At 38.6% G+C, this 24,169-nt stretch overlaps 3 protein-coding genes, 1 long non-coding RNA gene and 1 pseudogene across 4 annotated transcripts; 3 read left to right on the top strand and 2 right to left on the bottom strand.

The window, feature by feature from the left end:
* Window positions 1-3,832: 3,832 nt before the first annotated feature.
* On the top strand, window positions 3,833-4,967 carry LOC112184276. Its single transcript, XR_002930034.2, has 3 exons — window positions 3,833-3,890; window positions 4,339-4,407; window positions 4,773-4,967. It is a non-coding gene; the product is annotated as an uncharacterized LOC112184276 (long non-coding RNA).
* A 1,995-nt stretch (window positions 4,968-6,962) lies between these two features.
* On the bottom strand, window positions 6,963-8,204 carry LOC112184900 (annotated as a pseudogene).
* A 3,373-nt stretch (window positions 8,205-11,577) lies between these two features.
* LOC112190351 (anthocyanidin 3-O-glucosyltransferase 2) lies at window positions 11,578-16,920 on the top strand. The gene is made up of 2 exons (XM_024329787.2): window positions 11,578-12,732; window positions 16,343-16,920. The coding sequence occupies exons 1-2, from the start codon at window positions 11,757-11,759 to the stop codon at window positions 16,819-16,821; spliced, it is 1,455 nt and encodes a 484-aa protein (XP_024185555.1). The 5' UTR covers window positions 11,578-11,756; the 3' UTR covers window positions 16,822-16,920.
* A 9-nt stretch (window positions 16,921-16,929) lies between these two features.
* Window positions 16,930-18,320, bottom strand: LOC112190352. The gene is made up of 2 exons (XM_024329788.2): window positions 17,578-18,320; window positions 16,930-17,129 (listed from the first exon to the last, which is right to left on the bottom strand). The coding sequence occupies exons 1-2, from the start codon at window positions 18,058-18,060 to the stop codon at window positions 17,022-17,024; spliced, it is 591 nt and encodes a 196-aa protein (XP_024185556.1). The 5' UTR covers window positions 18,061-18,320; the 3' UTR covers window positions 16,930-17,021.
* A 3,027-nt stretch (window positions 18,321-21,347) lies between these two features.
* LOC112185373 (classical arabinogalactan protein 9) lies at window positions 21,348-23,701 on the top strand. The gene is made up of 3 exons (XM_040515123.1): window positions 21,348-21,609; window positions 21,727-22,401; window positions 23,351-23,701. The coding sequence occupies exons 1-3, from the start codon at window positions 21,558-21,560 to the stop codon at window positions 23,383-23,385; spliced, it is 762 nt and encodes a 253-aa protein (XP_040371057.1). The 5' UTR covers window positions 21,348-21,557; the 3' UTR covers window positions 23,386-23,701.
* The last annotated feature ends 468 nt before the right edge of the window (window positions 23,702-24,169 follow it).

Raw genomic sequence — 24,169 nt, 5'->3', positions numbered from 1 at the left:
GAGCCTCCCAGGCTCCATCCTCGACTTCGACCCACAAACACAAAATAAGTGAGGAGAAGCCTCGACTGCAACTCACGTGAGGAGGAGAACTAAAAGTAAAGCAACCCAAGTATGGTGAAGGAAACATTCGAAATCCAGTAAATCCATAAAGCTTTCTTAAATCTCGCAATAGAAAACACGAATACAATTCTCAACCGTGCTCGGTAAATCTCAAGAGAAAAATAAAGTAAATCAACGACGTGTCCCACACGTCAAAAGTATTCTCAAATCTATAACCAAATAGTCATAATTAAAGTAGATTCATAAACAATAACCCAAAACCAAAATCATTGCTAAGGCATTCCCAATGTCAAAACTGAGAATGGAAAATAAACAATAATATAATTCCATCGAAATCCTATTTCTAAAATCTTTTAAAAGAATTTCAAATCGACGAATATAAATGTATTTAATTCTAGAAACCACCTCGGAAAATGATTCGTCGAAAATCAATATAAATCGTAAATCCAAGTTCGAGCATAGAAGACTCACAGTCGAAAATCATGATGAAAAATCCAATCAGTATTCCAAATAAATATTTCAAAACCAAATAATATCCGAAACTAATTAATATGCTCGACAAATAATATGATAATTAAAAAAGCATTAGTTCGAGAACTAAACACACGCATCATTATTTAAAGCAAAAGTCCACTCACAGTACTATTTTGGCAACCACACATACGGGTTTCTTAGTCGAGCAGTAGCTCGATACGTCGCCCTCAAATCCGCGGGATGCTTCTTGTCGTCGATTCGCTGTAATCCAGTAAAATTGCAGCTACCCACTGGCATGGGCCAAACCATGATGAAGATCGAGGACTCCAAGAAATGGGTGGTGGGGTGGCCGGAAATGACCGGAATTGGAAGAATTTACCGGAAAACATTAAACTGCTACAGTCGGGTTTTTGCTTCGATTTACGATTTTTTGGCCAAATTGCTGTGAACCACCACCATGGGCGTGGGCAGGAGGAGGAGGCGGTCCTAGAATGACCCGTGGTGCGCCTTCTAGTGGCCGGAGTTGGAAGATATGCAGGAAAAACCAAAACCCTGATCTGTCGGGGAGAGAGAAAGAGAGAAAACGCGGGAGGAAAGAGAGAGAGTTACTGGCTGGGGTAGGTTCTGACCTACCATAGTAATTTTTCAAATATATACTAAATTACCTTGAACAATAGCTGTCATATTTCGCTTATAACTTTCGCATACGAATTCCAATTTTAGTGTACCACATATGCACGAACTCGAGTGGCTTGATTGGCGGCTTGGACTACAACGATGGTGGGATCCAATTCGATCTCAGATAGATGTTGGGTAGACCAAGGGAGGGATTTTGCTGGAGATTGGTGGTTAACATCAGTTTTTAATCATCCTTGATATACTATCGGGTGGTCAAGCATTGTCAGGTACAGGCTGCAAGGGTTAGGGAGTGGAGGGGGTGCTGGTGGAGATGGGGTGGCGGGAATGGTTCCGGCGGTGGTGTTTGACTGCGTGCGGTTCCTTGCTTGGGCCTCATTGTACTTAGGCTGAATAGGTCTATCTAGGTTTATTGTTTTATCTATTTTAATTGTTTTTTGTTTTTTGTTTTTAGATGGCTTCAAGCCTTTAATAAATTCCTATTATAGGTTAGTAGGGCGAGGTGGGCGTCTTCCCGGGTTGTGCACCCTAACTGCTATATCTGGCCTAGGACGGCAGCGAGTTCCTTACATCGTCAAATGGTTGCAGCCTCCTAGTAGCATAATGAAACCAAGTGTCACTGAATTAATTTTTTTGTGGCAACATAGTGAGAAAGTTGGTCGTTTTAGTGTATTATGGCTCCACGTAAGCATTATCTTTCCTGTATGTCGCCAAAATTGTAAAGCAAATGGAGTAGCCATTTGTGCACTCTTTGCTATTTAGTATGTTTTAGAATATCTGCTAATTACTGTTTAGTACCCTGTGGTATGGGTCGAACATCAATTCAGTCGCTCGACTTTCAATTTCATCAAAAACACCCCTACACTATCGTTTCTCGTCCAATAGGTCAATCCGTTATGATTCCGTCAATTTCAGCCGTTTAGCTGATGACGTGGCGTTCCAAGTCAGCACAGGTAGGGCCCACACGGAAGTGAAATTCCCAAACTGACCCTGGTCAACCAAACATGGAAAAATCCAAAATAAATTTCAGACTGAGGTTGGGGAGACTCGAACCCACACCAACACATATACAAATGAAAGCCCCAACCACCATACCACTTGCATGGTGTTGCAATATTACAAACAAAAATAACATTTATGTAATATTTTAAAAACACCCTCTCTCCTCCTTCTCTACCCACCTCTCTCCTCCTCTCCTCTTCTTCTTCCTCCGTGCCTTCCCAGTTTGCTGGACTTGCTACGAGTATGAGCGCCGAGAAGGAAACCAAGTTTGTACGTCGTATTGCCTCCGTATTCCGATGAGGATGAAGAAGATGGAGTGGAGTGATAAGTCAACAGCGCGTATTAGTGACGCGATGAGTGCGAAGACCAAGAAGAAGAAGAAGAACAAGACCGCGACAAAGACGAAGATTTGGATTTTTTGAACAAGCTTCCGTCAACGTGGCCGCATGTCGAGGCGGACACGAAGTTCAGAATCAACAAGAGGAACAAGAACAACACAGTGATGGTGCCGGATTTCTCAATGGCATGGCCGAGAATTTGGCTAAACCCTAAACCCTAATATGCCTATCAATTTGCCTGTGGATTTCTTGATCAGTGGTGTTTATCCTATTGACTGGACTTCTATTATTATTTTTCGCTCTATGCCAGCCAAGTCCATTTTTCACTGAGCAGTTGACTGCTTTTGAGGTATGGCCTGACCACGGGTCTGAACACAAGAAACCACCAGAGCAGTTGCCTATTGTTCTTCAGGTCCGATGCTCTACTTTGTCATTCAAACTAGTTTGGGTTGACTAAAAACTTGTGGGATTAACATTTAAAAACACTGTAATTAGTCATGGTATTAGTTTTGAGGTTCGGTTGTTATAGTGGGTTGACCAGAGTCATAAAATGTTACTATGCCAGTTGCCTGGTTGGTATTATCAAGCAAGTATCCTATGTGAGGCATTTGATAGAAATTTGGTGTAATAATTGTGTAGTTGGCAATAGTGTATATTATATGTATGCATAACACATTCATTATAGCCAGCTGTAAATTTAAGTGGGCAGAATGACATGGTAGTCATTGGAAGTATTGGTTGAGACGCATGTTAATTCTCATGTATCATCTATGTTTTAGATCTTAGTCAATGTTATCGGTTTCAAGCCCTGGTTTTCCTCAGGAGATTCCTTGATATGGGACCCTGGGCTGTAGATCAGGTATTTTTTTTAATTTTGTTTGCATTTCCATCCTATATTCTATCCGATGTTTTTGAGTAATAACTAATAAGAGATTTTTATTTGGAATCACGTTTGTGTTTTATAGGCATTGTCTATTGGAATATTTCCATATGTACTGAAGCTGTTGCAAACGATGACACCTGAACTACGACAGATTCTTGTATTCATTTGGACAAAACTTCTTGCACTGGATAAGGTATATCTAGGTTTCTTCATAACATTCCTTGTTCAGATATTAATATCGATGATATGTATATCAGAATGTGAAACTTGTTGTATGTCATGGTGTTAATATTCTAACTTACTCTAGTCTTAGTCATCCATGTCTACATATTATTATCTTGATATGCAAGGCATGTCACTTTATACGTTAGTGATGATTATATCTTAGCCTGAACCATAAACAAGTACTTAACAATTCCATTTGATTGCAAGGAAAGAAGGGAATTTGGCTTAAGCTACTGGTAGAACGAGCTGAGCTTGTTCCAGTTGTTGTTGAGGTAACTTCTCTATATATACTTCAAGCTATGAAACTATTCTCTCTTGAGATGACAATCAGTAGATGCATTCATTGGGTTTTACTAATTAAACTAGATCTGAATGAGTGTTTTTATTTTCAATTTTGTTAAATACGTGCCAAGTTGCAAGAGTGTAGAGGGGTTAAGTGAAATGATTCTTTGTTTGTTGTCAGTGCTCTCTCTTTATTTCTTACCTGTCGAAGTATGATATATTTGGAAGAATAGGATGCTTTTAAGTATGTTTAGACATTCTTTTTCTATAAGCATCAATTTAGCATCAGGCTGGGATTGTAGATTATCTTCTTTGTTCATTTTTAATTACTTTTAGAGTCTTAACAATTACCTTGAGTATTAGATATGTATTCTGATATTTAGTTTGATATAAGTTTATGATTTCTAAATGTTTTAGTTGCCTGCAGGGAGGTTGCAGGGAGAGACAGCGGTAGCAGCTAGGAGAAGATCTGAGACTACTCCTGAGCTAGACAAGCACAATAACCAGGTAATTCAAACTTTGTCTAACACAATTATGGCCTATGTAAATTCTACATATGTTTTAGTTAATTTATCTAAATCCCTGTGAGTTCCTCAACAACTAGGTTGGGTTATGTTATGTTATTCAAGTTCTTTTAGGTTAGGGCATTATTAATCAGACAGGGTCAGGTATTTAAATAGATAAGATTCTTTCATTTGTTCATTTGCATAATTTTGGTCATTATTCAATATTTGGAAGATTCTGGTCCTAAAATTATTTTACACAAGTGGACTGGTAGTGATCTGACCGGTGTTGCATGATTAAGAACGTGTATAAATGTCTTCGACTCACATTATCATGTAACTAAGGCTATTATGTTTTCTGTGCTGTAGGAAACACCTGCTATAGTCAAGTCCTACCATGACAAAAGAATAATTGGATGCCCTAGTGTTGAAGGAGGTAAACTCCTCCAGCTGCATCTTTTTCTTCCCTGCTGAACTTACATCATTCCGCATTTGCAGCTAACTATAATTTTTGGATATATATGTCTGCTGAAGATGAGCACGATGCTATGTGGTTTTGGCTAGACAAAGGCAAGTCACATAACGCCCTATCTATGTTATCGTTTGAGTATCTCTTTTATTTTTTACTTTATATTATGGGGGTTAGTTATTGTTGGCAATGCTTCTATCATAATACTATCTATGTGTGTGTGTGTGTGTCTCTGCTTGGGTACTTCTCATATTGGTCTCATATTTTTAACAGTGCGTAAGGGGTTCTGTTGTTATCTTGGACAGTGATGGTGCAGCTGTATTAGTGCTAGCGAGTGGGAAGAAGACACTTGAATGCAATAGTACCAGCATGTGTATTTTTTGGAATAATGATATTGTATCAGCTTTTGCTATCTTTCATTGTAATTAGCTAGGATGCAGTAGCCATCAAGCTAGCTAGAATGTCTTCTTTTTGGTTTTATGGTATGGATGGATACATGAATGCTACCTCTTTTGATACATTGGATGGTTGAATTAGAGTATTTCAATGCCTAAATCTTATATTGTGCATTATTTTTGTGCAAATATTTCAGGTAAATAACCAAAAATAATCAAATAACAATCAATTATATTACGTAGTATGAATACGCATATATTATATCACACAACAAATCAATTTTAATCACACAACGGTATCTGTAAAATTTTGTCGTCTCATTAATACTCACACAACAACAAAAAATAGATATCATTTGTCCAATGTTAAATCACACAACGGTCCCTATAAAATTTTGTTGTCTCATTAGTACTCACACAACAGAACAAATAGGTATCAGTTGCCAAATGCTAAATCACACAACAGTCCCTATAAAATTTTGTTGTCTCATTAATACTCACACAACAGGTTCATATTTTTCTGTTGTATGATAAGTTAACCAACAACTGTATAGTATTACTTTCGTTGTCTGAGTGTTATTTTTCTATTGTGTGAGAAGTTAACCAACAACGATCCCTACTTACTTCTGTTGTCTGACCACATCGACACAACAATTGAATGCGCTGCATCCAATTTCTGGCATTGGCATGCGTAGAAAAGCATTGCGTTGTGTCTATGATATTCACACAACGGTGAAACACCGTTGTGTGAGTGTGCTCATCACACAACATCAAGATAGATGACAGACATGGTCCACATCACACAACAGATTTCCACCGTTGTGTGATGCAATTTTTGTAGTAGTGTTCCCTTCTATTCTTTCCTATGTTTATTTAAATATATTTTGCTAACCTTTTTCTAGTGTTAGGATGATGCTCTATCATGTTTGTTTATGTACTTTGATGTTTTATTGATGGATTTATAGTTTCTTTATGATTAATTCTCAATCACTATTTGAATTGATGCTTTATGTTTAAATTTTTTGATTGATCACCTTAGAGCTTTGCATCTAGTAATTAGAAGATGAATTTGAGGTGTACCTGCAATAAAATTCAAATTAGCTTCTTGTGATTAAGAGTTGTGAATTACATCATTGTCGTATCTGAAGTAATGGTTTGCATGATTTTCTTGTTTTGTAGTACGTAATGAGTCCTAAGTGTTAAATTTATGTCGTACCTGGATAAACTGCATGTTAGCATGTACAAACTCTGCCATATCTGGAGAGAATCGTACCCTTAAAGAAAACTATAGTCTAAGTGCCGTACCTGGACTTAGATACGGGAATTGTCATCGAAGAAATAAAAGAATTTGTTAATTGTATTGAAACATAAATAGAATTGTTAGTGGTTGATTCTAATACTCTAGATTCTATCATTTTTGTAATTTATAAATTTTGCTGTTTGTTTCTTTCTTCAATTTGCCCATTATTTGTTTATTTGAAAAGCCAAAAATCATATCTTCTTTAGTTTGATTGTTTATGAAATTTTGTATTTGGATTAATTAGGTTAGGATTTAAATTGATTATCAATCCTCAGTTTGAATGACCTCGCACTTGCACGTACACTATACTAATGACGATTCTTGCACTTACAAGTTTTAATTAAAATTTCACAACACCCACCATCCGTCAAAGCTTTCTTGCCCTTCTCACTCATCTATTTCACTCTCTTTCTTATATCACTGTCAAGTTCCATTACTACTCTTATTCCTCTATCTCCTTCGCGCTCACAAGAACTGGACTATTGCTCCTGTAGCTCATATCAATTTCCACCATCAATTACAATTCCTTCACCAGCTGAAACACGTTAAGCAGTTGCTTTGCGTACAATGGCCATGTGGAAATGGGCACACCTTGCCAAAGACTTTCAAGAGTGGAATTCCACCCACAATGGGATACAAATCCTCTCACAGATGGGTGAGCCAAGATGGCAACTTGGGGGGCCCAGCCTATGACCTTTCCAATCCCAATTGTTCGACCTTTGGGCAAGACTCCAGTGTGGTCATCGTAGTCACTTGGAGAAGAAATTCTTCCAGTGGGTGAAGACTGACATAAGGACAACAAGAATTGATGGCCCGCGTGCTCTAAGGCGTGGGCAATCTCTTTCACCTGGTCCTCGCCAAAGCTTCCCATACTTCTAAAGCACAAGAACACTACAAACAATGGAGGCTGATCATCAAGCCATTTCAAGGTATCATACTTCTGCTTCCAACGACTTTCATTACTGTTAAGGTTAAGTAAGGGTCCTACGTACGGGAGGGATCTCGGCATCAGATAAAAGAGCATGAAAGGCATGTGATTCTATGTATGTGAACATATTTACCAAAATACCCTTGGTACCTCTAAACCTTTTGATAATGTTGAGGATTGATTATGTTACCTTCTTCACTAATAGCATGTCAGGTAAGACAGCAGCTGGCAAGGGATTGACAAAACTCAGGATGAGCAACTCAGCGTCTGAGTCTTTAAACTCGATGTAATCCTTGCTATATTGATCGCGCTGCACTTGGAAATGGAATACTAGCCCGAGCATGCCGGCGCTAGAGGTGAAGAACCATAGCTAGGAACCCAAATTTGGTTGGCCATGTCGATCATAACGGCACAAAACATGTCGACGACTAACCCCGCAAGCTGAGTCTTGGACTCGCTGAGTTTTGTGATGACATCTTTCACATGGGGTTGCTGACCAGTGGCAAAACTACATGAAAAGCTGTTTGGGCTATAGCCCAACCCAAAATTACTGGGATATTTTATATAGTGTAAGTGTGCTTTTCTCACCGTTGTCTAACATTGGTTTAGTTGGCAAATTGTGGAGTTGTTTGCTTTCTTCCTAAGGTCTCACCTTGGTTCGAGTCCCCTTAACTTGTAGTTTTCCCATTTCCTTCTCCCTTTTTGGCATTTTTTCCCCTTTTGTTCCTTTTTTTTTTTTTGGTCCTTTTCCCATTTTCTTCTCCCTTTCTCTTTTCTTTTCTTTTGTTTTCTTACAACATTTTCTATCCCTAGTTTCTTAAAAATTTCTTCTCTTCAAGGCAAATCTTGCTTGTTAATTTTTTTGCTCTTCCCCTTTTTGTTCTCCTTTTTTTTTTCTTTAGTTCCAACATGCTCCATTAGTATTTCTTCTAAACTTGAATCCCAAAATTCTTGAAATCATCGTTGACAAAAAAAAAAAAAATCTTGTAAGCTCTTTAAAGTAGCCCACCCCTAATTTTCATCTTGGTTCCTCCACTATTGCTGACTAACATGCTTTTGCACTAGGTACTTAAATATATGATTTCTTTCTTGGGAAACAATATGAGTGATGTCATTGCTCTGCTCATTTGCTATACTATCTGAGAGGATTATGGCATTGAATACAATAACGCGTCTGTCATACGTAAAATGAAGCTTCATATGTCATTGTTTGAAAAATGAGGTTGAAAGATTGCAGACAATGCATGCTATTTAATTTAACACATAGATTTAGATACAAATGAGCAAAGACAAACCCCAATTCTATTATTATAAGACGCCAAAAGTTCAAACACTAATACACATCGATATAGTTTAAGATAAGACGGTTTAAGATAAAGACTGTCTAAACCAATAGACTAGCAACTGGACACAATGGTCTTCCCTGTCCTCCAGCTTCTTCAAGTTAGCTGATTTGGGATTTTCCCTTTTTGGGTTGTTTCCTCCTTTGCTATATCGTTATGGGTTGAGTAGGAGAATTCGACTTTCCTTATGTACTTATTTATTGTTGGGCTTAGACTGTTGTCTGCCTCTTATGGGGCTCCGGCCTGGTTTTAATGAATGGTTTCTATTATCCAAAAAAAAAAAATGCATATCTAACTCTAGTACTGTTTGAACCCAAAATTAACATTTTTTCCCAACAAGGGGGACTCGAAGAAATCCGGGCCAATATCTGTGGCCCAAGCCATATATTTTCGATAAGTTCGGAATATATTGTTTAGAGGATAAGTAAAGCCTACTTGAAGACCAAGTGATCTTAAAGAAAATCGTGATCTTATTGGTTTACTATTAATAATCAAGATATTTGATAATTAATAGTGGTTTGCTCGGTTGCGAAGATGGAGCATATGGAAAGATCTTTGCATTAAAGATGGCCTCATGGTTTTGTTTGGCTAGGATTCTAATGGACATATTTGGCAAAAGATCAACAAGGACTCCTCTTGGTTACGTGCATGTCATGGCTTTATCAATTAAGGAAGGGTTGGTGAATTAATGAAGCTTTCATCCATAATTGCATGAGTCTATTAATATATATATATATATATATATATATATATATATATGGAAGATGTTTGGCTCCAAAACCAGTATGGGTGCAAACTGTCTCTTTTGAGCGTGTGCGCAGACGTGCCAGCACCATGGGGTGCAGTCGTCGGAGAATCCCTTGACCTGACTTCTTGATCAAACGCCATGGATGAGGAGAGCATCAACCTCGTCACCAGGTTCTTCTCTATGCCTTTCGGAAAAGGACTTCTTGCCTTACGGGTAAGGGCTTTGGTTGTGATCTCTTAGCGTCACTGAATCGATACTCAACGTTGTAGGTTGAGCAGAGCAATCACTGGGAAGTTTGGAGAAAGCACGGGTTTTGCTAAAGCGTGACTTTAGCTTCGCTGGGTTGCGGGGGCTTTACCCTTGCTTAGCTGGGTTACAACTAGGTTGCGGGTAGGTTTGCTCAGGAGAGGCTTTGACAATCTGTATGATTAGTTGATTTGAGAGTTGTCCCTTACTGTGTCGTCTTTAGCCTCTATATATAGGCTACTACAGATTTTCCTTCCTAATAGGAATGAAATACTATATTTTAGGCCACAGTTATTGGCCTTCAAAACTCTTAATAGTTTTGATATCTATCGTAGTCAATTAATAATTATCCTCCTCTGTCGCCGCTAGAATGTAGGCAAGGATAAATTGCCTCTTAGAGTCTTGGACGTAACTTTCTTCTTGGATGCGGTAGGATATGCATGTAATTCGCGGGGTATCTTCGCGAGGACTCCTCGCGGGGACTCTGCAATCATTAATTGCATGCATATACATATAGCCCACGTAATCGATTTGGACCATGCAACTTGCACAATTAACTTATATATATATATATATATATATATATATATATATATATATATCTCTCTCTCTCTCTCTCTCTTCTGTTGACTGCCATCAAGCACGATTATAAGCACGATTATGCCCTTCCTTTCTTGCTCCACCATAAGACTTAATTGTATGGACCATCTTGAAGTAAAGGAGGACAGCATATTCGCCATGTTTAATTGCATATACACATCATATATACATATATATATATATACATATATATATATATATATATGTTCATTTTTAACCGCATGCTTCCATATATATATATATATATATATATATATATATTAATAGACTCATGCAATTATGGGTGAAAACTTCATTAATTCACCTACCCTTCCTTAATTGATAAAACCATGACATGCATGTAACCAAGAAGAGTCCTTGTTGATCTTTTGCCAAATATGTCCATCAGAATCCTAGCCAAACAAAACTATGAGGCCATCTTTAATGCAAAGATTTTTCCATATGCTCCATCTTCGCAACCGAGCAAACCACTATTAATTATCAAATATCTTGATTATTAATAGTAAACCGATAAGATCACGATTTGCTTTAAGATCACTTGGTCTTCAAGTAGGCTTTATTTAGCCTCTAAACAATATATTCCGAACTTATCGAAAATATATGGCTTGGGCAACGGATATTGGCCCAGATTTCTTCGAGTCCCCCTTATTGGGAAAAAATGTTAATTTTAGGTTCAAACAAGTACAATATTGCATTTGTGTATGCATAACTTGAGGCGTCATAATCATTTCTTCTTGGCACTGAAGAAGCCCCATTTCTGCTCTCCAGAGTTGGTCTTGACCAACTTTGCCTTCCATCCACCAACTATTATGTCATTGTAGTCGTCCAAAATATATATATATATATATATATATTTCAAAGAATAAAAAATTCATGAATGCATAGAATTATAATATCAAATGCAAAGAGAAAAAGAGGAAGAATCTCACCTTAAAAAAATCCTCATGAGAACGACTATCACTCTAACGTGTATATTGCAATCACATCTTCTTTTTTCTTTTTTTTTCCGATGACATATTGCAATCACATCTTGGTAGCTTAGCGTTTGTGGCCTTCTTAAGGACCACGAAGCTTTGTTGTTGCGAATATTCTCGATCCCAATTGCAATCTCTTCCATGAATAAGGAGAACGAATGAATGAATGACAAAAGGTAAAACATCAGATCAAAAAAAATGAGAGATGTGTAGGCCATTAGGTCTATACCACATAAAAATGAGAGACGTCCAGCCACACACTCACACAGTACTGCTGCATGCCAATACATATAGAGATGTAGCAAACACATAACGAGGAAACAAGATAGAACAACACCATACGTCCAATTATGAAGAGAGCAGGGCTTGTGTTCGTCCCCACACCAGCTGTAGGTCATCTAGTATCCACAATCGAGTTCTCGAAACGTATGTTGAATCTAAGCGATCGATTCTCAGTAATAATTCTTGTAATGAAATCGCCATTTGGAGTCGCTGCGGATCAGCCAAACACTAGTCAGCCGGTTCCTGCAGCGTCCCACACCCACATAAAACTCATCCATCTTCCCACTGTAGATCCCCCAACTGAGTTTGAGTCTGTAGAGAAGTTCCTCGGTGATTACATAGACAAATACAAGAACCATGTCAAGGACACCATTATCAACCAGGTCTTACCTAACACGTCACAAATTGCTGGAGTGATTGTTGACATGTTCTGCACTACCATGATTGACGTAGCCCATGAACTCAAGGTTCCATCATTTGTTTTCTTCACTTCTGGAGCAGCTTTTCTTGGTTTGTTGCTCTACCTTCAAAAACGGTACGACCAAGTTGGCAAAGTGTTTGAAGAATCGGATCCTGACTCGATTGTACCGAGTTATATCAACCCAGTGCCCACAAATGTAATGCCTGGATTTGCCTTCAACAATGGTGGATACATTTCATTTGCAAACCATGCTAGAAGGTTCAAGGAAACCAAGGGCATAATCATCAACACGTTGGTTGAGCTCGAATCCCATGCGGTTCACTCACTTTTTGATGGTAATGAAAATGAGCAAAGTCAAGCGCAGCCGCATGTTTACGCAGTTGGTCCCTTGGTTGACATCAAAGGTAAGTATGAAGTTCAATCTAACCTTACCAAAGTTGACAAGATCATGAAATGGCTTGATGAGCAGTCCCCAAAATCAGTGGTGTTCCTCTGCTTTGGGAGCTCTGGGAGCTTTGATGAAACCCAATTGAAAGAGATGGCAATCGGGCTCGAGCAAAGTGGCCAGAGATTCTTGTGGTCTGTACGCCAAAACCCACCAAAAGGAACCATGGCAACGCCAGGTGAGCATATAGCCATATATGGTCTGAAATTTTGATTACATCCATTAAAAGGTAACAATTGAGAATAAACAACCATTAAATTCGTAAAAGAATATACAAAAAGAAAAGTTCAATCGTAAAACTTTACCATAAGAAATCAAGGACATAATGATGACAAATGAAAATATTTGAAAAATTACATCTCTTGAATTAATAACATACCTTATTAGTAGATGCTATACTTTTGGAAGACAAAAATTAGAAATAGAATATGGTCACAAATACTTAGTTTTTTTTTTTTAATAGAATTTGATATTATTAGAAATCAAAGCCATGAAAACAGACAAGAGTCTAACAAGCACTTACACAAGAAACCTGGTACAATCACCAGAAATCCTATCTAAGCCTATACTAAACTCATTAAAGTCTAAAGGGACACTTGCTGGAGAGCAAGCCTAGCTAAGCAAGAATAACTCGCTTCCTAAGGTAAAATCAATCATCTAGCCTAATCTGCCAAACACTCAATTATGGTACAAACAAAGACTAGAAACATCTTAGAAAAGCTCATAGAGAAAATTCATACTTTAAAAGACTTGCATCCAGATGTCTAGGCACCATAGAGATCTAAGAAAGTACCATCTCCTTCCCCTTAGGGTTGGAGATAGTATCATCTTCAGTCCCTTCAGCAGCTAACAACCTCGGCATCAGGTTGGTCTTCTTGCTCTTGTTTGGAACCTTCTTTCCCAAGACACCCTCCTTGTTGGCATTTTTTCCTTTTCCCGCCATGCCATAAGGCAATTTATTCACACTCCCCAAAGGCCGGCCTCTCTTTCTTTTCTGCTGCTCAACCTGCTCAGATGGCCTCTCCAGAAGTCCCATAGTCACTGCATCCAAATTCTTCTTGTCTATAGCTAAACTCAGTCTCAGCTTTTTGGGAGAAATAATTACCTCATCACCATCTCTAACCCGACTTTGGCCAAGAATAGATTCAACCTGTTGTCGTGGTTCTGTGATCTCCCTAATTTGTACATGCCTCTTCTCACGCCGCTCCGCTGCCATTGATGGAGGAAGACAGAACTCTGGAACGTTGCTAGGTAGTTTTGCCTTGAAAATTAGGGTTGGGCCAGTCGCCGAAACCCTATGTTCATTAGAACTCTTCCCTGGCTTATCAAGCAGTGCCGGCAGTGCAGATGGTTGTGCCACCACACCTGAAACCTCCTCCTCTTCCTCCGCCAATTCTGGGCCAGAGCACGGGAGGCCAACGTGGGTAACAAAAGTACACAACCCATAACACCCAAAGACCTTATCATATTTGAACTTTACCAAAAACTGAACATCATCTTCAACCCAGAACCTCTATTTGAACAACAATGGTTTAGCATACTTGATCTCAACTCGTATGCGCAGTACCCTTTGCTAGAAAGCAGTTCTATTATACTCTTTGAAATCACCCAAGGTACTGCTAATCAGTCGCATAATCCTTTCAGATCGAAAAGAAGGAGGAACACCCAATAATGTCATCCAGTAGGATGACCCCCTCAATGGCACCCCCGAGATCTGTCCGACGCCGTCATAGTCTGCGAGTGCAATCAGAGCTTTGTTGAAACCCCATGGTCCTCCTTTCCAAACCCTAACTCTGTCAGCCGGATCCGAAAAAGAGAAAAGAACCCGATCATCTTCTCCGGTTTCCTCAACCCTAAGGGTGCCATTCACCCTCCATGCAGATCGGAACATCCCCATGAATGAGCGGCGAGCTGAGTATAGTCTCTTGCTATGAGTAGCTTTCCCACCATGAAAGCTTCAGGTTGTCATAGTCCCTTGGATGGGGGCAAATCCACAGGCCTCTTCCCCTCTGCGAGAGTGAGAGAAGCAGCGAGACGCGCGACCATTGCATCAATTGCCATTGATGTTGGAGAGAAACGCTGCAGACAGCAAAAAACCCTAACCCTAGACGTGGTTACGGAGAGAGCGAGGCTGCCTTGATAACTATTTAGAGAAACGCTCTATTGCTCCATTTCTTGAATTACATAAAATTACAAATACATAGTTGATAACACACAATAATTTGATTTTTTTTAATGGTTTATAGGACCTGAATATACATATACTAGAAGTTGAAATCATGGTTCTATATATAAAAGTTTTCCTCAATGAATTTTTTTTTCCCTCTCTCTAAAAGAACACGCCGCCTAGGCTTGGTCTCTTCCAAGACGCTTCATGCCTTGTCCAACGGCGCGTCTTTGGGATGTTGTCGTCGGACTGGCCAAAGAGGACTGGTTGTTCATTGGTGATGGCCAGAGAAGCGTCTACACATTGAAGGTAAAAAGGGTTCTAGTTCGAACCCTGTCACTACCGCTCAAAAGCGATGGTTAGTGTGAAAAGCATAGGCGGAGGGGTGGTGGAACGTGGTGGAGGCTGAGTCCATTCAGGTTGGGGTTGCGTGATCTATACCCAGATCGCAGTGTCTCCTATCTCTAGGCATTGACGACGAAGGAAATGGCGCACGGGGAGCTTGATTGGGCGGCTTGGACTGCAACGGTGATGGGATCCAATTCGATCTCAGATCGATGTTGGGTAGACCAAGGGAGGGGTTTTGGTGGAGATTGGTGGTTAACATCGGTTTCTGATCATCCCAAATATACTATCGAGTGGTTAAGCATTGTCAGGTATAGGCTGCAAGGGGTAGGGAATGGAGGGGGTGTTGGTGGAGGTGGGATGACCGGAATGCTTCCGGCGTAGGAATGGGCAAACAGGGGTGGGGGCGGGGTACCCGCGGGATTTCCCAGCATTTGTCAAGCGGGGGCGGGGGCGGGGTTTCCCATTACCCATGCGATATCTGGCCTAAGACGGCAGCGAGTTCCTTGCATCGTCAGCCTCCTAGTAGCAGAATGAAACCAAGTGTCACCGAATTAATTTTTCAGTGGCAACATAGTGAGAATGTTGGTCGTATTAGTGTATTATGGCTCTACGTAAGCATTATCTTTCCTGTATGTTGCCAAAATTGTAAAGCAAATGGAGTAGCCAGTTGGGCACTCTTTGCTATTTAGTATGTTTTAGAATACACAAAATTAGTAGGGACTCATGATATTATTTTAGGATGTTCTTGTCAGGTTTTGGCATTATTTTAGCCTCCTAGTAGCATAATGAAATCAAGTGTCACCGAATTAATTTTTCGGTGGCAACATAGTGAGAAAGTTGGTCGTATTAGTGTATTATGGCTCTACGTAAGCATTATATTTCCTGTATGTCGCCAAAATTGTAAAGCGAATGGAGTAGCTAGTTGTGCACTCTTTGCTATTTAGTCTGTTTTAGAATACAAAAAATTAGTATGGACTCATGATATTATTTTAGGATGTTCTCGTCAGGTTTTGGCACTATGTCCCCCTCCCCCTTCTGTATTCTATGGTTTCATCAATGGTTATGACTTAAGGATAGCCGTTTTGACTTGGAAAAAAAAAAGGTGTTTAGTTTTCTCCTCAATTTTTTTTGTTACTAATTATTGTAGTAGCGAAATTGAAATTATTTTACATAAAAGTTTTATATAATCTTTATCGACATAGATATCTAATCCATTGATACCTGTGCATTCATAAACTTGACATTAATTAACATTAATTTTTATACATTTCAGGTGAGCACACAAATTATGATGATTTTTTACCTCATGGATTTTCGGAGAGGACTAAAGGGATGGGAATGTGGTGTGGGTGGGCCCCACAAGTGGAGGTTTTAAGTCATAGAGCAATTGGGGGATTTGTCTCACATTGTGGGTGGAACTCTATATTGGAAAGCTTGTGGTTTGGTGTGCCTATTGTTACTTGGCCATTGTATGCTGAGCAACAGCTCAATGCATTTCAGATGACGAGGGACTTGGGATTGGGGGTGGAGTTGAGTGTTATTTACAGAAAGGATGGTGGTGACTTTGTAACGGCGGATGAGATTGAGAGAGCTCTGAGACGTTTGATGGAGGGTGATGGTGAGATTAGGAAGAGGGTTCAAGAAATGAGTGGAATATGTAGGAAGGCTGTTGATGATGGTGGGTCTTCTTCTGCTGCTTTTGGCAGCTTAATTGAGGTCATGTTAGCAAGCCTTAAAACTAAAAGCGGTTGAATTTGAGTTCTGCAATACTACTGCAGAATTTTATCAATGTATTCTTTTTCAATCTAGTACTATGTGACCTTTATGATAAAGATCAGACATTTATACCAAGTAATGTTATTGTTATAAGAATGCTGGTTACGGAGATGAATAATTAAATAAATGAAGTAATGGAACAATAAAGAATTACAAATGAGGAAGTGGAAGAGGCTTCAGATATTTCCCTCTTTGATGTAATTGGAGAGCCTCACATGAGCCATTGGATCTCTCTTCTTCTTCTTGAAGTGCTTGGAGGCAGCTTTCAGCACCTTATTCCATACCTGAACCAAACACATTTACATTGTAGAAACCATTAACAGATCAAACAGAAGACATACCTGAACCAAACACATTTACATTGTAGAAACCATTAACAGATCAAACAGAAGACCATCAGTTACCGGATTCATTAAAGCACTAATCTTTCCCCTGCTAAAACGACAAAAGAAGCCCAAAACTCTGATTCCTTTACTGGGTTTTTATATGTTTCTGAAAAAATTTCAACTTATAATTGAAAAGGCTGCTAAATCTCATCCCTCTATCTGAAACTCCCTGAATCCTTATTCTTCATATAAAAATCTAACGGGTCTAATCTCAAATCGAGTGATCTACTAATACCCTCTGCTCTACCTCAGATTCTTTCATCTAAAAAGAGCTCAATTTATTGAAATAACACAAATAAACAAAACTAAAGCAAAGATCTACAGAACCCAGAAAATCTGGCAGTACCTTTGAGGCAATGGGGTAACAATTACCCTTAACAGGAGTTGGAGAGAAATCAGGTACCAATGCCATCTTGTTCTTCTTGCTTCTCCACTTCTTCTTCTTCAATGCACTCAAGTTAAGATTAAACCCAGCAGTGCACATCTTCTTCTTACCACTAGAACCCACTTTCTTGATGCTGCTACTTTGATTGTTAGACTCCAACTCCACTTGATCAAATGTGAGCTTTCTCGGGGTCATGAAATCGAAATCGAAGTCCAAATCCATCGGAGCGTAAGCCCGCGGGACCAGCGGAGACCATATCGAGCTCTGCGTGTAGTCGAAATCGAAGGCAGAGTTGTCTGGGAACTTGCAGAGAAGCTCTTTTGACATTACTGGCTGCAAATACTCAACCACCTTGCAAGGACCGCTCACTATAATAAGCCTCTCTCTCTGTTCTTCCTGTTGTAGTTTTAGTGAAGTGAGTAGTGAATCTCCTTCCAGTGCCATTGTGGAATAAAGCTATGAACTTTTGTGATGGGGAAGTTTGGTTTTGTTGGGGTCTTTAATCAAAGAAGCAAGAAGAAGACAGAATGGGAAAGTTACCGTTGCATTGGGACTTCGTATTTTTTAAAGTCGATATTTTTCGGCCGTTAGGACCAAACCTAATTTAGCCCCATGTGATTCTTCTATGTAAACCCAACAAATTTCAGAGCGCACCCACAATCAAGGTTTTTTTTTTTTTTGGGTCCTCCTTCCCCTCTGCCTGCCTAGGCCGCATAACCAAAGTCCGCCAGAATCCGACATAGTCACCGGTAACTGGGTAGCAATTCCTTCCGTTACAACACAATTTATTAAACAAGTCGGAATTACCTCCAAATCTAACAACTGACATAAATACTGTTTCTCCAAAACAAGAAGGAACTTAAATTGGTGAAATGCTCCACAAATCCTTATTATCTTTAGCATCATTATGACGGTCTGACCAAAATATACAAATCATTTGTATTTGTTATCGTCAAATGATAGATAATATAAAATTTCAACTCATTCATTACTGATTTTAGGCAAAACAGGCAGTTTGCCTATTATTTAATGAGCAAAACCATAAAAGTTTCAGGGGAAAGAACTCCATTAGTATTGAAAAGGCCACCTAATGCAATTGTACTAGATAGCAAAAGAACCGGAAAATCGGATTTTTGTACAGTAAATCAGATATGGTAGAGGATTAAGAATTTTTTGAAAGATTATATAAATGGGACGCTGAAAGTACTAGCTTGTTGCAACAATATATTCAAAATGTATTAAGAAAATGAAAAAGATGCAACTAGCTGAAAGAATGAAATTACAGATTGCTAGGATGCTCCCATAGCACATAACGACCATTGACATCAGCATCCAGAATTGCAGCTACTTCAGGTGGAGGGTTGTCTGCATAAAACCAGCTCTCCTCCGTCTCCATGGCCATTCCAGCTAGGTGGTTGGCCGCCTCATTGGTGTCAGGTTTCACATGGCGAAACTCCACCCTTCTGAAATTCTGCAGCTCCCTTAGGCACCTAAACATAAGCTCCCTTGTCAGTTCATCTGATGGAGGGGTCTGGCCTGTGACCAAGGAGAACGTAGTTTCATTCTCTCCCTCTATTTCGAGAAAGTCTCCACCTTGACTTACTGCTAAGCCAACAGCAGCAGTCAAGGCCATCAATGCAGCGTCTGAAGTTGACCTTGCGTCCTGACCTGCCGCTCCTGCCAAGAGAGCTTTAAACGCTGCATTTTCAAATCTTATAACACAGCCAACAAAAGCTTTTCTTGAAGTCTGGTTATAAGCATAGGCGTAGTTTAACTTCCATGACCCTGCGAATGGACGTGTCCATACAATCTTATGAATAAATATTTCATTTTCAGTAACCATAAACTTTTGGATAGGTGCTGCAGCCATATTTCGTTATTGCTTTGAATTAGGCTGCAGCTTAGCAATCACAGACTGATGACCAATTTGAACACTTGAACAGAACTTATATACTTAGCAAGCTTAATTGTCATGTTGAACACAGGATTTCATGCCTTTTCAGGCCATATACGACAATAATGATAAAAATTAAAGATGGCAAGAGACCATTTGCGCCAACGGTCACATTATTTAGTCAAAACCAAATATAAGATTTAGATTTGGACTTCAAAATTTGAGTAATAATGAACCTAATCACATTGATGTCTAAATTCAAAAGAAGTTTAAGCCTAGATCATTGTAGATGGCAGTAGCCATTGCCAACGGTAACACTACTTAAATAAGTTTAGAATGTTGAGTTTTGAATGCCAAAACAAGATTTACATTTTGAATGATGAAGCTAAATAAATTTCTTTCTACATTTAGAAAAACGTTCTTAAGCCTGGATTATAAATGCCACGAGACTTGGGGACCATCTCCAACGGTAAAATTATCTTATCCAAGTTTAGAAGCAATGTCTAATTTGAACTCAAACAGAATGTACCTTGGGAGAAACGAAGCTAGATAATTCTACTTTATAAATTCAAGAACACTATGGGCTTTTCTACCAGTAACCTTATTTAGAATGTACCTTGGGAGAAACGAAGCTAGATAATTCTACTTTATAAATTCAAGAACACTATGGGCTTTTCTACCAGTAACCTTATTTATCCAACTTTGAAGCATTTAGATGTTCTAAAAACATGTAAGTAATGACGAATGAAGCTTAAAAAAGTAGCTTTCTAAGTTCAAGAACACTTCAAGCCATAATTTATAGATGGCAAGGGGTCATTGCCAAAAGTAAGATAATTCATTGTCCAAGTAAGATTGAAGAGTCTGTTCAAACTTGAACTCTATATCATAAATTAAATACAGGCTGACATAGAGATTTTATTATAAAAGTTATCCACAAGAATAAGAGCTAACTATACTAAGCCTGACGAATGAATGATATGAGTTCTTTTTCTGGAAAGATGTAGCAAAGAATTTCATGCTGAATGTGAATATGTGTCTTGGTATTCACATGAATAGTTAGTTGTTCTTAGTTAAAACTTTGAAAGTCGGTCCAAGTGAATGTGGACAAAAAAATAAGTGGATATATAAGAGGCAAAGTTCCAAAGAGACAACCAAAATATGCAAAGTACAAGATATATGCATAAACTAGCTAGGATTTAGCTTCAATCAAAACGAACCAGCAACAGTTTTCTATAGCACTCTCTTCCCCAATTATCTGGTCTGTGAGCGGTGATGCACAGGTGTGTATTGAATCTTTCAGTCTCTATACAATACCTCCCTCCTAGGTGTCAAGTACAAAGACAAGCATGAACCAAGATTCCTGAAGTGTAAAATGCAACCCAAGATTCATACTTTCAAGTTCAAGACATGGCAGTATTGTATCCACTCATCAAACGTACATTTTAAAATTTGATTTAACCTCTAGCAGTAACTTCATATATTAATATGTTAGCATACCGGGGTATGAATCTGAGGTGCTGATTGTTAAAGCATACCATGCTGATCTAAAAGAAAAAAGGTTAAAACTTCAAAATATTGAGAGGTGAGCTAAACAAGACTACTAGATTGATAGTATATAGCTGCACCTACAACTGTCTAGGTTAAGTTTAAATAAAGACTTGCTGTGAAATTTAGAACCTGTTATAGACAAGGAGAGGGTTCTCTTTGAGTAGAAAACAAGCAAAATAAAGTTCAGAAAATTCCAATTTTCATATTTCTCCACTGCCAAGCAAGAATATATTCAAAGGAAGACACAAAGACAGAAAATTCACTTGTACACAAATATGAGTCATAGCAGAAAGTAAGAACAAAGGAATCTGGAGTCTACTTTAGTTTCTCTAGTTTATCAATTACGGCCTACGCTTTGGTTACTATTTTCGTCCCTGTACTACATTTCTCCCTTATCTATTTATTACCCAAGTCTTTGCCTGGGAGATGGCTTAATCAAGCAGAAGTTTCAGTTAGTTCTTCTGGGTTTTTCAGCTTTCATCAGTTTGGCTTCTCTTGGATGGAGTCCCTAATACTAATCCTTTACATCCTCATTTCCAGCACTCTATGTGGTAAGCAAGTTACTCCAATACCATTTACTGATATTATTTCACTAACTTTGTGCAAAAATAACACTACTGTCTTTGATCAAATTCTACAACTTTTTTCTATGAATTGTTTTAGAACAGATGCAAGAAGTTTATCCCAAACCCAGAAAGCAGAACAACACAGAAGTACCACTCAAATACTGAAGAAGCTGAAAGTAACAAACCACATAGACATACCAGTAGTACAAGCCAGCTCTCCATTTTCTTCTCCACCTTCTGTTTCACCAGCACCAAACCCATTGCCTACTGCAACTGTCCCTCCTAATCTTCCCTATTGTGTAAATCCACAACTACCACCTACTATTTTATCTCCCACATACCCACCTCAAAATGGGCCTAGCCCACACCAACCCTGCATCATTCTAAGCCCACCCAACAATACCCCAACCCAACCCAACATTCCTCTAAGCCCACCCATAAGTCCTCTAAGCCCACCAGCAGTCAATCCCTTCCCTACAGTCAACTCCCCACCACCAACTGGACCCAAAAACACTCCTCCACACACAAAGCCCCAGTCTGGAGTGTGGTGTGTGGCCAAGCCGACCGTGCCCGACCCGATAGTCCAAGCGGCCATGGACTATGCGTGCGGGTCGGGCGCGGACTGCAAGTCAATTCAGCCCAACGGGTCGTGCTACCATCCCGAGACGTTGCTCTCCCATGCGTCGTATGCGTTCAACAATTACTGGCAGAGAAGGAAGGTGGCCGGAGGGACTTGTGATTTTGGAGGGACAGCGATGCTGGTCACTGCTGATCCAAGTAAGTACAATTCATGCAGGCCCGTTCATTTGTATTTATTAGTCTCCATAGTCAACGGGAACCGTCGTTATGTGCATTTATTATACGGTTTTTGGATTCCCCAGAAACCAAATAACACAAACAAGGTCAGCATTTGTAGGGAATAGAGACCACACGGCAACCATACTAAACTACACGTTAGGGAATCGGGACGATGATAAGGAACAAGTGGAGTGTTCGATAAAAAACCCAGATACGTTTACAGTGTGTGTACCTGAGATCGATCTAAAGCTGTATCCGGTTATATCCATACATGATAAGAATCTGACAGACCAATTAGAGTTTGGTAGACCAGGCCATGGTTTGCTTAAAATAATGGTGATTTGGTGGTGATAAAAGCGTTAATTAAGGCATTAGCTACTCTAGAGTTTGGACAAATTCCAAAGTTTATCTAGTAAATAATATATCTTGAAAAACCATGGATCACTTTGCATTATGATTTGGACGTGCGAACCGATTCAATTTCTTTTAATGTTTTTGATTAGGGTTTTTGGATTGCTATCTGGATCATATGTGAATGTGAACCAAATAGAAAAGTTTTTTTTTTTTGGATAGACAAATAGAAAAGTTTTGGTGTATATAAGTCTCATGAATGCAATATCTCTGTCATACGTACACCTCATTTATAAATTGTTTTTTTTTTTTGAATATGTTTATAAATTGTTTTTAGACTACGTAAATACTTGAGTCACTTTTTTTTCCGTTTGTTTACAAACTTAATAATCTTGTTAGGAAAAAACAAACTTGATCAATGTTATAGCTCGTTTTTACTTTTAACTATTGTGATCACAAGTCTTTTTCAATATATTTGTGGCCAAACTATAGGTGTTGTAAGTTAGTCTTGCCCCTACATTTGAATTCCAACAAGTCCTTAATTCCATGATCTAATTATGTTCATACTTGGTGGCAGGTTTTGATGGATGCCAGTTCTCCTTCAATGGATGACCCAAGAGTCAAGAATGAGTATCCAATATAGTACGAGCTAGATATATTAGACAAAAGAAAATAAAGATCGACAACGACAATTTCGATTCTCAAAGACAGATGTCTTTGTCAAACAGCCATCGGACTTTAATTAGATGGGGTCCAATGAATTTGTCTAATTGTGATTTTGGATGTAGACATATTATTATGGGCCTATGGGGGACTTTCAGTGAAGTTGTCTTTGTCTTCCTGTCTTCCACTCTCCACTAGTAACTTTATTTGTATAATGGAATGTACCTGTTTCTCTATTATTATACACACTTTTTCCTTTTCCTTTTTTTTTTTTTTCAGAGTGTATATGATATTCATATGAGTAGTTCTAGTTGGACTTTCAAATTGAGATCCAAACCTCTTTTTTTTTTAAATTATTAATATATTTGATCAACTCATATGAAAAAATAAATAAAGACAAAGAGAAAAAAAAATTACTCTTCTTACCTCTCCAATTAATATATCATTGAATTTTTTTCGAAATTCCTTATATTACCTATATAACTTTATAATTTATCTAAAAAATTAAGTAAAGATAAGTAATTTCTATACATGGCCCCATCATTTAATACAAAATTAAATTAAAAATAATTTGAATTTGAAATTTCCTTAAACTAAATTTATTGAATATCTTGGTGTAGTTATTACTAATTAAGATCCAAGCTTTTAATTAGATTTAATCAATATATATATATACACATCATTTTTTTGAGAACCAAAGTCTTTTCTACAACCATCCATATTGCAACAAACA

This window comes from Rosa chinensis, chromosome 2 (assembly GCF_002994745.2).
Source record: "Rosa chinensis cultivar Old Blush chromosome 2, RchiOBHm-V2, whole genome shotgun sequence".
Taxonomy (NCBI): domain Eukaryota; kingdom Viridiplantae; phylum Streptophyta; class Magnoliopsida; order Rosales; family Rosaceae; genus Rosa; species Rosa chinensis.
Note: the sequence above shows the minus strand (reverse complement) of the source record. Positions and strands in the feature narration are given on the sequence as shown.